The sequence below is a fragment of the Stegastes partitus genome, unplaced genomic scaffold (genome assembly GCF_000690725.1).
Source record: "Stegastes partitus isolate 25-593 unplaced genomic scaffold, Stegastes_partitus-1.0.2 Scaffold1410, whole genome shotgun sequence".
Classification (NCBI taxonomy): Eukaryota; Metazoa; Chordata; class Actinopteri; family Pomacentridae; genus Stegastes; species Stegastes partitus.
The window spans coordinates 92,375-107,400 of NW_007579141.1; the positions used below are offsets into that span (position 1 = coordinate 92,375).

Below are 15,026 nucleotides of genomic sequence, written 5' to 3' on the forward strand. Positions count from 1 at the left end.
GAGGTACTTAAAATGCAGTTTTAAGATCCCTCCCAAGGCAGTTCAAAACCAGTCAAACCTTGAGTCATGTAAACCTTAAGTAGCTAAGGAGCGATTGTGATTTGGGGGTGAAGATAAACACCCGGACCTCCCCACCAGTCTCTTAGAATTAGAGAGGCCTCATGGATGAGGGGTGAAACATCAACAAAAGTGAAATCTAGCTGCTATTGGCTAAAGCACTTGGGATTACCCTCAGGCTGAATTGTACTACCTCTGATGGTTCTATTTTATTTTATTTAGCGAGTTTTCATATCGCACCATCACAGGTTGACATTCTCAGTTGTCCAATACCTTAGTTCATGATGGAATACCTCCGAAACTAATTCAACTCCCACCAGTTTGTTTCTCGGGGTAATTAGCAGGATGCTAATTGTTAAAATTAAAAATTAAACATTAAAAGAAAGGGAGCAAAGTGAGCAAAGCAAGATAGATGAGATGAATTCTGTTTGTCTTCTGTCTTCCTTCTCTCCGGCCATATTTCCTGATCCTCAATCATCGTGCCCACAACTTTCAGGCTTTGGTTGGCACAACTGGATGGATCTGTAAATGACTACCATGTGTCATGTCAGCAAATGTTCCCCCACACAAACTCAGTCTCAACTTTCTGTGAAACCACTGAAGTGGGTTTACTGTAGCCAGCAGCCATTCACTGCAACCGTCACGTGTCTGTGTGTGAGAGTTGTGGCGAGTCTGGAGCCTCCCTCCATTTATATGTGATGACTGTGAATCCTGCTCATCCACAGCATGAGAAGTATTTGCACATATGTCGCATTAAAACGTTTTCCAACCAACCAGTGGTGTTTTTACTGCCCTCCAGCATGTATCCAGGCACCAGAAACTGCTATTTTAACACAGATTAAATCTCTCTGAGCGTGTAAAATGTGCAGCCAGAGGATTCCATAAAAAGTAATGGTGTTTGCTAATGGCAAGCCATCACTCCAGCACATAAGCTCCTGTGAACAAATGCTGCTTGCTCCCTCTTTTTGTAAAAGAAAGAAAAAACTGTTAGTATTCTTGTTGTAGATTACATTTTATTTCAAAACTTTTGCCTGCTGTCTGCATCCTCAAAATCAAAATGATTCCTCAAAGCATCACTTACATTTAAAGTGAGCTAAAATAAGAATAAATTGACATACTTCTCCAAATTAAAACTTGAACATATAAGCAATGAGATGTGTTCAGGGTTTTTGATGCTACAGGCTTACCTAATGTGGTTTGACCAGTTGTGGTTTATGTTAGCAAACCTTAGACTGACATTGCTGTGCAGCCAACATTACAGACTGAGAATCGAATTAACTGTGGCCGCAGAGGCCAAAAATAGTTGCAGGGTCTTATTTTAATGGTCAAGTTAATTAACATGACTGATCCAAGCAAGTAATTGTGGGACAGTGACTGATCATAATAAAGAAAATAAGTTGGCAAAGAGGGTAAGATGTAGGTTCTTGGATACGTAAACTTTAACTATGGATGTCATTAGAAAGAAGAATTACCAATAATGCAAGTACAGTCGTGACTCCATAATCTCACCCTTAACAATCTGAAAACCTTTCTATCCAACAGGTTTTTAGGAAAAAATGAATGGAAGCCATGAAAAATAGCCTTAACATACCGACAGCCTTGGATTCTGACTCCGACATGACATTTTATGTCACTAATAAGGATAACGGTGTATTATCTGACTTAACAATCCGACAGATTGGCTACGTTCACACTGCAGGACTTAATGCTCAATTCAGATTTTTGTGTGAAATCCGATTTTTTTGCGAGTTTGTTCACATTTCCAACTTAATACGACTTGTATGTGATCTCCTGTGTGAACTTCATACGACCCAAACGTGTCCCGCATGCGCAGAAGAGGACACAACGTGTAAACACGGATGGTAACAGTGGAGCGTGTCTGCCACTCCCCCGCTGCCGCCGCTGATGGTGGAAACAGAAGTGTGACTGCTAACTAAACTAGGATCAGCAGCTAAGTACTGCCTGTGTGTTCCGGCCACTTCCACCCCATCGATCCCCGGTGGAAGTGGTCCCCCCCGACCGCGCCGAATATTCAGATATTGAGCATTAATTGGAACTGTGTTGTTCAGACTGTCATGAAAAGATCAGATACAGGTGGCATAGGAGAAAAAAAACATTGGATTTGGGTCACTTCAGCCTGCTGTCTGACATGACGTCAACCAACGTGCCCGTGCACAGTCACACCGGTCAATTAGGCGTGAAATCCAGCTATGCGTAGTGTTCTGACGATACATTAGTTATTATAACAACTATAAACAATGAATATTAACAACAAATGACCCTTCAAGCATCAAGCCCTCCTTGTATCTCGACCTCCGTCTTGACAATCCGACAGCCTTGCTATCCGACATAAAAGAAGGTTTTACATTTGGTGTCAGATTATCGAGTCACGACTGTATTTACTTTTGTTGTGATATGTGTTGAATGAATTGTGCCTTTGAATCCAGACTTAAGTGTTAAGTGCCACTAAATAACGTCGTCTGTCTATCGTGCCATCTGTTTTGCAGGGTTTGCTCCAGCAGTGAGACGGAGAGTGAAGCCGGAGATCTGTTGGAGCAACAGTTTGAGGAGCTGAACAACAAAGTCACCTCTGCCACAGACCCCACAGGCTATCTCCGCATGGTCTCCAGAAACAACCTCTTTAACAGGTTTAATTGGGGGGATTGGAGTTTTATAAATAATTGAAATGTTTCTTAAAAATCTTCTTTCTGCTGCCGTGAACATTTATGGTCTCCGTAACAAACAAGCAATACCAGCTGCCCGTAGTTTTTCATTGCCTGTAACATGCCAGTTCAAGGTTAATACAGAAACAGAGAAACAAGCTTTTAAAGACAGTACAAATTTAAAACATACATCTGCCTAATTTCTATATCATTTGTAATCCTATAACTTTCTCAGTCAAAGGGCTTGAAAGCCAGAATTAAAGTAGTCATTGCGGCTTGGTCACCTTGTAAAAATTGAATTAGATTTAAGGCACTAAAGCACATCAATGTTATTTTTTGGAAAAACATTGACTTTCTGAGTACTGTGATACCAAATATGTTCATTCTTATTGAGAACGAGAGGAAGGGGAGATGGATAGCAGATGCAGGTGTCCTCAGGAGGTTTATTTGGTTTATTGATTTTCAAGCTGGTAAATGTGTGCTTTCTATCTCTTAAATGTGTGTTCCCACCTCTAACAGAAGCTGTCAGAGCATGACAAGTCTGTACAGCACCACAGTGTCTCCAGTAAAGGACAGTTTATCGTTTCCTCCTTGCCGACCCAATAACATCGGCAAACCTCCTCTTCGAGCCCTGTATGACTTACTCATAGCTCCAATGGAAGGGGTACGTATGTGTGTGTCCTGGGAGACTACTAGTTTTTCAATCAACAACATATTTGCATTTTCTCTTTTATGCTTTTTTTGCCTACATTTTTGTATTCTTTCTCTCTGCAGGGCCTGATGCACAGCAGTGGACCTGTAGGCCGACACAGACAGCTCGTGTTAGTTCTGGAGGGAGAGCTGTACCTGATCCCGTTCGCCTTACTGAAAGGCAGCTCCTCTAATGAGTACCTGTATGAGAGGTTCACTCTCATTTCTGTTCCTTCATTAGCCAGCCTGGGAGCCACGATCAAGGTAGGCAACTCATATTTTAATGATTTATTTGTCATGAACACTGCTCCACATAGTAAAACAATAAACAAGATTTCAGTGGAGTTAACTCATCTTTTCTCATTGACCTCTTTTAAATGCAGAAGTTTTGTTCATTTCAAGGTAATTCTATCTAACATATCTGGCTTTTACTTGCAGATCATTTGAGGACTTATAAACATTGTCTGATGAATTAATTATGCTACAGCTTGGAGTTTAATCAACTCTGTAACCCTGTAAAAAAAAAAAAAAACTGCTAGCGAGTTTGAAAGGAAATTTTATGTTTAAAAATGTTGTCAAAATGACACCAAGAAACTGCAAAAACAAAATGAATTATCAGATTCAAAAATTAGTATTTTTCTCAATTTTTTGCATGTGATGGATTGAAAAATGGCAAATAATTTAAAATTGATATTTTACAGATTTTCCTGTTTTGTTAAAATACAGATAATAAGGTATTCATTTACATGTTGACAGTAAAAAAAAATCTGTAAGTTGCCCATTTCAGAACTCAGTATTTCTACAAATAGTACTTTGTTCCTCTACAATTTGTGACTGTGAAATGACTGCATTTAAATCCACTACACTTTTTTATAGATATTTGCTGTTATTTTCATGGTTTTTACAAATTTTAAACATCACAGTATTCCACCGATTTTTCACATATTTTTTCTGGCACCCTTGCTGCTGATTTTCATAATTTTTAAAGTTGTTGTTGTTGTTGCTGTTGTTGCTGTTGCTGTTGTTGTTATTGTTGTTACAATATCTAACTGACTAATGGCTCCGTCTTTCAACCCACAGCCTCATCCTCGCCGCAGTGGCCCCTTATTCTGCCCAGATGGAGGCTCGGTGGCTGCAGTGGTCGGGGCCCCTCGCCTGCCTCCCAGTGTCATGGACCGCTGGTTGTGGGGGCCTTTACCTTCAGCCCAGGATGAAGCTCTTTGGCTCGGGGAGCAGTTGGGATGTCACCCCCTAACCGGAGCGAATGCCACAAAAGAGCGAGTCTTAGCAGCTCTGAATCAGGCGGAGTGCGTTCACTTTGCGACTCATATATCGTGGAAGCTCGCCGCGCTGGTCCTCGCTCCTGGACAGGAGCATGCTGGGGGAGAGCTGACAGGCAGTCGACCCAAAGAGAAATCACCATGTGGGGCGTCGGGTGAAGCCACAGATCAGGATGGAAGGGTGAAGGGTTTGTTTTCGAAGAGTCACAGCCCAGAAAGACTCCGAGCAGCAGATGAACGGAGCGATGACGGGGAAAGTGTGTGTGAAGTGGAGAGTGTGTGTGACATTCCACCACTGCAAGACTTTCTCCTCACCGCTGCTGATATACTGGACCTCTGCCTGAGCGTCAAACTGGTGGTTCTCAGGTACAGCTTCAAACAGGTTCAACACTTGTTAACCATGTTGGGTCTGATGGATGCATATGACCTCTGAGTCTCTGTCTGCAGGTTGTACCCGGAGTCCAACAGCAAGGTGACAGCTGATGGGGTGGTGGGTCTGACTCGAGCCTTTTTGGCTGCAGGGGTGCAGTGTGTGTGTGTCTCTCTGTGGCCTGTACCGATAGCAGCCTCCAAACTGTTCACACACACCTTCTACACAGCGCTGCTCAATGGGACCAAAGCCAGCGCCGCTCTGACCGAGGCCATGAAGACGCTGCAGAGCAGCAAGCACTTCTCTCACCCTTCTAACTGGGCGGGTGAGCAAACTACACTGAATCTAAACACTTTCTGACAAAAAAGGAGAATGCACTCACTGTCAAATACAATGGTAAGCTGTTTCTAGTAAAAGTAAAAATCACACTGTACGCTACCTGTCAACAAACACAAGACAAACACCAGTCTGACTCACCGGTGCAGGCTGTGGGTATAAGCCTGCCGCTGTTGACAATAACAGTTGGCTTTCTCATTTCCTTACACTCGCTACATGCTACTGTTTTAAAAATCCCTTCACTACAGGAAACAACAACAACAACCTCCAGGCAACAACCTACAAGGCTGATCACTTTAAGTTTTGCCAAGGATTTGGATGATGCAGTCAGGCAGCCCTGCTGGGGTTTTTGCTGGTGAATTATCTATTTTAGTCACAGTGCTCGTCTCCCTACATGTAAAAGAATTCCACCCATCACTATTTTGAGTGAACACTGATACCACATCCTTCATTTAGCCCCGCCTAAGATAACTGTGATTGGTTTAAAGAAACACAAACAAGCCAGAGCGTTTTTTTCCCTCACAGCAGAATGATAGTGTGGTGCAGCCAGACAGCAATGTTCTAGAGAAGCTGGTCAACATAGTGGAGCGCTCAGCAGCTATGAGACAGAAGTTTACCTAAAACTGCAAAAAAATAAATAAAAATTTAAAAATCCCATAATGTGCATTTACAGATTCATATTTTTTTGTGGGATCTAATATGTCTACATGTTTTAACCCTCTGAATCAACAAATCTGCCAGTGGGTTTGTCTATATAATGCTCCAGTAGTCCACCATTTATCAGTGCACAAACTGTCAACTCTCCAATGGTCCTTGAACTGTGACATGTTGTTCAATCAGGAAAACGTAATCAAATCTAAGCTTAAAATTGTAATACTTCATTAAAATCGCTCTATTCTATATGTTTCCGTGTAGAAATTTGTCAGAAGTAAACCACTGGCTTCATCAGATTCGGTCTGACTTATTGACCTAACTGCAGGCTGAGTTCACACAGAGCAGAAAGGAGACAAGTATGGAAACAAATGAAGCCTGTTGTAAATGAAGAAAATTGTAAATGTGTATATTATGTAGAATCACCATGTTTTCTGATATTGGTAACGCCTCTGAGCACTTGTAAAAATGTTGAACATGTTGATTGCAGATTTTTTTCATTTTTGAAAACTGAGGATTAATAATCACAAAGATCTACTTTAATTTTCTTTTTATTGTTAGTAGTAGTAGTAGTAGTAGTAGTAGTAGTAGTAGTAGTAGTAGTAGTCGTATTATTGTTTATGGCATCCAAAAGACATTTATGCACCTTAGACATTTCTAAGTCCTCTCTATTTCTAGCCATGGTTGTGCCGTTTCCAGAAAGGTGCAGGACTTTATATTGCAGTGGAAAACGAACCCACAGTGAGGAAAAATGTGACATAAGCAAAAGCAGGTCAGAGAATGCTCAGGGCTCAGAGGGTTAAGAAATAAATTTGGGTAAACTAAAGAAAATCTCCAGCTAAAAGCACTACTAAAAAAAAGATATCTATATGGGTTGAAGCAAAAATAACTTAAAGGATCTGCTGCTAAAGTCCTGCTGTCAGATACCACAGGACACATTCACAGATCTGTAGAGCCTCGACCGGTTGGAGCTGTTTTGCTGCACATGAAGTCCAACAACATAACAAGTCACAGGGGTCATAATTTGTCTCACTGATGTATGTTTGTGTTGTGTTGTTTTTGACCCATCTTGTTTTTGATGCCCCCATGTGGACAAAAAGGGGTTACTGCACAACTTTAAAATATTGTTGCACTATTTAAACGAATGAGTGATATGATTTGCTGGTGTGTGTTCACCTTCAGGTTACATGCTGATCGGCAGCGACGTGAAGCTGAACAGCCCCATGTCTCTGGTCGGACAAGCACTGGCAGAGATCCTGCAGTACCCAGAGAGGGCCAGGGATGCCCTGAGAGTTCTGCTGCACTTGGTGAGACACCGAAACACTGCTAATGTGCAGTTATAATCAGTTTAACACTCAAAAAAATATATACAGATATCAGCTCAGTGAATCTGCGATGAACATGAACTCCTCCAAGCTTAAATGAGAACATCTCTTCTATTATTTTCTATTCTATGAGAGTAAATGTAATGTCTTTGAGTTTGGGACTGCAGATTAGACAAACTTAGACATCTGAAATGATCCATTTGGGTTCAGATAAATTATAATGGGCTATTTTGACTATTTAGATATTTCATAGGTCAAATCAATGAATAGTGGAAATAATCTTCAACCCTACTTCTATACTAAGGGGATGACCTCCAATGACTGAAATGCTTTTTAACATCAGTTCCTCTCACTTCTGCCTTTATGGTGGTTTTGATGTGTCACTTTCCCTCCATCAGCTATAAACTAATTGAATTGTGTCGCCACGTTCCAAAAAACATTTTCCTACAGGTACAACAGATTCTGTCAAAAACTAAAATGTTGTACTTCTTGGTGCAACCATGAAGCTATTGGTGACTCAGCTGTGACCAACAGTCACATGACTTTTCGACTGAAGTAGAAAAGTAAGTTACACAACCTGCAGTTAGAAAAAGTAGATGTATGAGATGTGTCAGAAAAGTTCCAGGACTGGTGTCACCAAAGATATATTTCAAACCCACACTTCAAACTAGGAGTTTTCCCCTTCAAACGATCAACCAGCATGTTTACAAAGAGATCCTGAGATGAGAGTTGTGGTAGGACAAGTCATGGCTGCTTCACCATGACAACACGCCTGCTCACAATGCCCTAAACATCCGACAGTTCCTGGCTGAGAAGAACATGGCCGTGTTGGAGCAACCTCCCTACTCACCCCACCTGGCTCCGTGTGATTTGTTCCTCTTCCCCAAGCTCAAGGGGGTCATCAAGGGGACCCGTTTTGAAGATGTGGACGACATCAAGATGGCTGTGATGACAGAGCTGCAGAGGATCCTGGAAGAATCCTTCCAGGAGTGCATGGTGACGTGGCAGAGAAGGCTGGGGAAGTGCATTAGACTCCAGGGGGATTACTGTAGGGAAAACGTGTAGTTTGTAGTTTGGATTTGAAATATATGTTTTGTGACACCAGTCCTGGAACTTTTCTGGTACATCTGGTAGAAGTATAGAACCAAATTAGAAATGTAAGTCGTAAAATACGCATGGTAGTGAGAGTCATCCTTTTTAATCCAGTATTGGTCACACTTCTGGCCTCCAGTGACGTTTCTGAGTTCTCTCTCTTTCTAGTCATGGCTGTGCTGTTCCCATAGAGGTGCAGGACTTTATATTGCAGTGAGAAATGAGCCCAGAGTGAGATAAAATGTGACAGGGGCAAAGGAAAAAAAAAAACACCCAGAAACTGCTTGGAGTTCCATAGGTGAAGACGAACAATTTGGGAACTACAAAAAAACCTCCAGCTGTGTTCTGACATCTGAACATTGAACTGATGCTCATTCTAGCTTGTAAACAGCCCCACTGCTGGCACCAATAATACAGCTGGTTACATTACAGGTCTGTCCTCAGAGGAGGAGTCTGAACCCTTTAGTGTTATTTTGGCCTTGTTAATAAAACGTGTAATTATCCTATAGAATGGCAGCTCTGATTCAATTCATTTGAGGCTTCATTCCAACTTTTAAAATATGGCACAATGAAATATTTAAGACTCGTCCTCTGAAGAAGATTTTTTTAAATCGTGTACCACAGGCAGTAGTGAACTGAATACTCGTCACATTTTCCTTATATGTACCAGATTCTTATATAACATATTCTTATATCTTTAATGTAAGAAATAAAAAGTCCAGTTAAAGTGTAAGAACTGGTTGTTAATTCTTTTGCATTATTTGTTCTACATCATTGTTCTGCAGTGTTGAATAAGTTTGACATCTTGCATGGGATTGACATTTATCATAGTTCTCCAACACTGACTGGTTTTGTGGTTGATGTTGTTTGGTTGGTTGGTGAGGATCTGCATTGTCAACATAATGTTTTTGTTTGTTTTGTTTTTTTGTTTTGTTTCTGATTAGAATCCAAAAGTCATGAGAAAAATATTCTCTGAGAATAAATTAGCAAATAGATGAGAACATTTTTTAGGAAAAGCAGTGTTTCTGGTTGTCGAACCACACGTCTCGACTTTGTTGTAACACCTCATCCTAGCCACCTCTACCTCAGACAACAACATGTGCCACAACAACCACAAATTAATCAACAACAACAAATTCTTACATAATGACTATTATGTAATTGGCTTTAATTTCTTACATTATTAGGAATAATATTGTTCTCTTGGGATATTCTCTCTTTTTTTTGTCATAAATGTATGAGTTTTAGGTTGTAAATTTATTTCTTGAATCATGAAAATTTTAGAATTTTCTCCTCAGAATTTCACCCCCCTCCCTCGACTCCATAATGTTTTTATTTTTACATACACTGGTCCTAATGCACCATTGTGGTTATTGATTACTATTATCAAAATAGTAATAGTAAAATAATCTGTTACGCATGAGGAAATCCTGCCGTGATGGTGAATCAACATGAAGTGTGCCACTTTGTTTCCACAGGTTGAGAAATCTCTGCAGCGTATTCAGAGTGGCCAGTGTAACCCGATGTACACATCGCAGCAGAGCGTAGAGAACAAGGTCTGTGTGCTGACGTTTCCATCTCATTGTCTTTAAATGTCAGCCTCTTTGTGTTCTCCGCTCATGTCCACGTATCTTCCCTCCTGTGGGTCAGGTCGGCGGGGTGCCCGGGTGGCAGGCCCTCCTGTCTGCTGTGGGTTTCCGGTTGGACTTCTCTGGTAGCGGTGCTGGACTCCCCGCGGCAGTTTTCTTCCCCACGTCGGACCCCGGGGATCGGCTGCAACAGTGCAGCACCACTCTGCAGTCGCTGCTCGGTAACAGAACTGTTCCATTATTCAAACATTGCTCACGTCAGTCACACTGATAAGATGACAACCTGTTTGTCCTTATTGAATGTGTATATGTTACATCTGCTAGAGAATAATTCAGATTGTGTTTTTGTTTCCACTTATAGAAGCATTTTTAACTGGATTTATTTATTATTATTATTTACTATTATTTTACATATTTTCCATGTTTAGTTAAATTGCAGATAATAACTAGTAAAGTCACAGAAAACTATATTTTACAACTGTAAAAAAAAAAAAACCAGCCCAAACTTGTAAATAATGTCCATGTCAAAAATGTGTATTTTCATAAATAGTAATTTGTTTGTTCTTTTACAGTTTGACAGAAAAATTACACTGTTTTTACGGCATTTAATTAGCAGAAAAAAATAACATTATTTTGCAATTGACTTTATTTGAATGGAAAGTTATGTACACTAAGAGTTGAAAAGTGACACTATTTTACTGTTATTTTACAGATTTTCCATGTTTTGTTAAATTATCAATAATATGTAGTGTCATCACAGAAAGAAGTATTCATTTACAAGTTAACTGTACAAAAACAGCCCAAAACTGTGCATAATGTCCACATCATAACCATAAAATGACAGTGTTTTGAGGTATTCAGATCTATAATATGCAAATAGAAGGGTATACAGTTGTCATTATTTTCACTTTTTTCTTCTTTATTTTTAACATTTTCTTTATTGGACAGTTTTTACAGTGTAGATCTCATGTTAAAAGCAAGCCCTTTAAAGGATCAGCTTTAAAAAACTGGCACTTGACCACGTTAGTTGTTCACGGTTAAGATATTAACCCTATTCAGGACTTTCATGTTGCCATACGTAGAAGGTCTTTCCGTTGGACCCCAAGAACGATAGACTTTTGTACTACATTAAATAAATTTTCTGATAAGTTGACGTATTTTTGGTTCCAAATGCATGACAAATGTCCCTTTTTTGTATTTTTAAAAACACCTTCAAAAATTAAAAAAACAATACCTGTCACCTAAACCAAGTAGCCTGGGGTCCAAAAGACCCCAAAAGTCCTGAATAGGGTTAAACGGCTTTGTTAAGGTCTAAGTATGCCTGTGTGCTCCTCCAGGTCTGACTCCTCCAGCTCTGCAGGCTCTCTGTAAACTGGTCACAGCATCTGAGGCCGGAGAGCAGCTCATCCATAAGGTACTGCCATGTTGTTCAGTACAGGTGTTCATGACAGTGGTGGAAGAAGTACTCAGATACTGTACTCAAGTGAAAGTACTTGACAATGTAAAAAAAAGTATTATCAACAAAAGCCTCAGAAGTTTTCAGAAAATATGCACTGTGGCTCATATATTGTACTATTATATGTGTCATTATTGGATTAATTTGTAAGCAACATTTTACTGTTTTAGCTGTTTGAGGTGCAGTTAAGTCAAATTCTTGGTTTCTGCACCTCAGTACACAGACCGATACTGACGCTGAACACGGACAACAAACTTGCACACAACTTAATTTTTGCTACAATAGATAGTATAGAACTAAAATGATTTTTGTTTTGTTGTTACCTACTTTGTAAAGCATCTTTGAGTATCTTGAAAAGCACTCTATTATTATTATTATTATTATTGTTATTATTATTGTTATTATTATTAGAACTGAAGTGAAAAAATATAATAATTTCACATAGTCACACAATCACACATTATAATGTGCAATAGTCCCTCAATTGTCAAATGATTTTGAGTTGTATCACCTCTCAATAACTGAATTATTTCTAAGTTCAACAGTAGAGTATAAAAACTCAAAACCACTTTCCTTCAGAATGTATACTATTGAAAAGACAGGCCCTCAAAACTCAATGCAACGACAGTGAATACACCTGTGATTACTAAACTAAACTGAGTATATCTGTGATGTCCAATTAGTATTACCACTTGAACATGGTTATAAAATGAGCTGTGAACAGCAGAACTTTTTCACTTTTGGACCTGTAGGCTGTGTCAATCTGCATGTCTACATCAGAGCTCCACATCGAAAAATCATTGAAAAATCTGATTGTGAAACTTCCTCAAATGTAACATGAAGATCAGTGAGCTACTAAAAACCAGTGGAAACACAGTTACAGCAGTTATCAAGAGGTACAGAACAAACCATAGTACCACTAATCAGAGCTGCTGTGATTGTCCTTCTAAAATGACACAGATTGCACTAGTCTCACAGTCTAACTTTAAAAAACTGACAGGCAGCTGCATCAGACTTGACATTGAGGCCAAGAAAAAAAACCCTTGCGTGTCATTCGGCACAAAACTGCAAACATGAAAAGAAGCGTGATGAACACTGGTAGCACATTATTTGGTCAGATAAACCCATCCATCCATTATCTATGCACTGCTTAATCCTCACGAGGGTCTCGGGAGGGCTTGAGTCTATTCCAGCTGACTCAGGGTGAAGGGAGGGGACACCCTGGACAGGTCACCAGTCTATCACAGGGCTACACTTAGAGACAGACAACCAAGCACATTCACATTCACACCTACGGACAATTTTAGCATCACCAATTAACCTCAACGTGTTCATGGACACAGAGAGAACCCACGCTGCACTGGGAGAACATGCAAACTCCATGCAGAAAGATCCCAGGTGTTCTCACTGGGACGCGAACCGGCAACCTTCTTGCTGCAAGTCCTTGCATAGTATGCATAGTCCTGATAGTAAAACGTGGAGGTGATGGCATGGTGATATGGTGCTGCTTGAGTGTAAAAGGTGCTTTGGAGATGACACTTATAGATGACAGTAGGAATGTCTGTGGCTACCCAAACATACTGGGTAATAAGAACTTGGGTAATAAGAACTCGCACGCTGCAGAAACTTTGAAGAAAAGGATTATTCCAGCATGATAACCAGCCAAAGCACAAGATCACACAAGAGTTTCTCTAGAAGGACAAAGGGAATTTTTTAAAAGTTTTTCTTAAGGGTCATTGAGAAAGGTAGATCAACACAATCCCTTCAGCAAAAAGCAACTAAAAAGAAGAGCCTCTGAAGAATGACATTTCACCTCAAATTTGGTGTCCTCTGTGCTGAGGAGGATTGTGTCTGTCATGAAAAATGAAGGAAAAAAGTAATGAAAAAATAAAAGATCTGAATATTAGTAATGAAATGTGGACTGACTTTTGTTGCACTGACTTTCTACTGTGAGGCCTGTGCTTTTAACACAGTAAAGCTAAACTGTTAGTTTTTCATATTTACATCAAAGCAGATACCTACTGTTCACCTTAGAAGTAATCTGATTACTGTAAGGTGATACTGTAAGTGTGCTCTATTGCAGTACTTGAGTAAATATACTTAGTTTCTTTCCACCACTGACTCATGCCAACGTTCTGCATGTGTTGTTGTTGCTTTTATCCTGGTGTGCGTCTGACATAGTCATGACATGTTCTCCATCTATTTCTTGCTCCTAACGAGCTGTCAGACAGGTCATTCATGCAGCAGGTAGAGGAGCATTATCATAAGAACACCACTATTCATTCCTCATCGACTTATATATTAGTGAGAGGCAGCCGGTTGCATCACTGTTTGTTTGCTGTAGCTCTCCATCCGGTATCATCAGCCATCTTCAGCAAGTCATCTTCCATGCATGGCTGAGTGTACAGTGAATCCAACCCAAACTTTACATAAGAAAAAAAGAACTAAAGTTGTGTCTCTTCCTTTCACATACCCACCTCACAAAGGCGGTTAAAAGCATGGTGGGAATGGTAAGTGTTTCATGATGAAAATTGCGACTGCAGGCACACACAGACACACTGCTGCTGTAAATAGAGCTCGCACTTTATTTGAAAGATCTTTGAGATGTGGGTGCTGCATCAGCCTAATCAGAATTCCTGAATCCAAAAAAAAAAATCGGGTGATGTGGGTTTTATTTTCATCTTAGTTTTGATATACAACATAGTTAAGAGGCAGTAAAGCAGCCCTCTCTTTCCTTTCCCAGCCATCTCTCCAGTCATTAACTCTTCTTCTCTCTCAAAAGCTTCACCAAGTGCTGGTGCAGTTGCAGTCGGGCGACAAAGAGCAGGACTTTCCGCTGGCTCCCATTCAAGTGTCAATAAGCGTGCAGCTCTGGAGGCTCCCGGGCTGCCACGAGTTCCTGGCTGCACTCGGTGAGTCATCATTAGAGGCTTCACTTTCATTGTTTTATGCTTTATCATTTATTGATTTCAACATTGATGGCAACTCCTGGTATTACAGTGCATGAAGGGAACATACGTAATTGTAAAAACAAAAGAAGGAAAGGATTGTCCTAAGACATAATACAGCTAGAACAGCATGTCACACAGAGACAAATCTGTATGAACATCTTGAAAAACATAAGCATTACTGCCCATCCAGCCATTCCCTTTTACCTTGATAAATCATTTTTCATGATTTCACCTTCAGTAGCCATGTAGCCAATCTTATTTCAAAACAGACAGAGCTATATAAAAAGATTCTAATTTCTTTTATAGGGAAGATAATTTGCCAGGTATATATGAATTAATTATACATTAAAAACATTTTGTTATAAATAATTTGAGATCTAAAACTTGAAAATAAGGCAAATAACTAGAGGACCTTTAGTAGAGGGATATAGTCGGCATTTTTCAAAAAGTGACCTCTGACCTCTAGCTGAGTTATTTTTGCACTGATTGATCCCAAAATCGAATCATTCCGAGGAGAAACCGTTCCTAGCTCACTTGTAAAATACCAACTTGTTAGACCGTAGCCC

At 40.0% G+C, this 15,026-nt stretch overlaps 1 protein-coding gene across 1 annotated transcript in view; it reads left to right on the top strand.

The window, feature by feature from the left end:
• The window catches only part of LOC103370349 (tetratricopeptide repeat protein 28-like), an 86,479-nt gene that overhangs the window by 67,096 nt on the left and 4,357 nt on the right, over nucleotides 1-15,026 (top strand). The window contains exons 20-30 of the mRNA XM_008299376.1: nucleotides 2,565-2,705; nucleotides 3,240-3,384; nucleotides 3,495-3,674; nucleotides 4,491-5,056; nucleotides 5,138-5,385; nucleotides 7,230-7,354; nucleotides 9,943-10,020; nucleotides 10,115-10,274; nucleotides 11,391-11,467; nucleotides 13,996-14,019; nucleotides 14,292-14,421. Coding sequence (XP_008297598.1) covers nucleotides 2,565-2,705; nucleotides 3,240-3,384; nucleotides 3,495-3,674; nucleotides 4,491-5,056; nucleotides 5,138-5,385; nucleotides 7,230-7,354; nucleotides 9,943-10,020; nucleotides 10,115-10,274; nucleotides 11,391-11,467; nucleotides 13,996-14,019; nucleotides 14,292-14,421 — 1,874 coding nt within the window. The remainder of the gene's footprint in view (nucleotides 1-2,564; nucleotides 2,706-3,239; nucleotides 3,385-3,494; nucleotides 3,675-4,490; nucleotides 5,057-5,137; nucleotides 5,386-7,229; nucleotides 7,355-9,942; nucleotides 10,021-10,114; nucleotides 10,275-11,390; nucleotides 11,468-13,995; nucleotides 14,020-14,291; nucleotides 14,422-15,026) is intronic.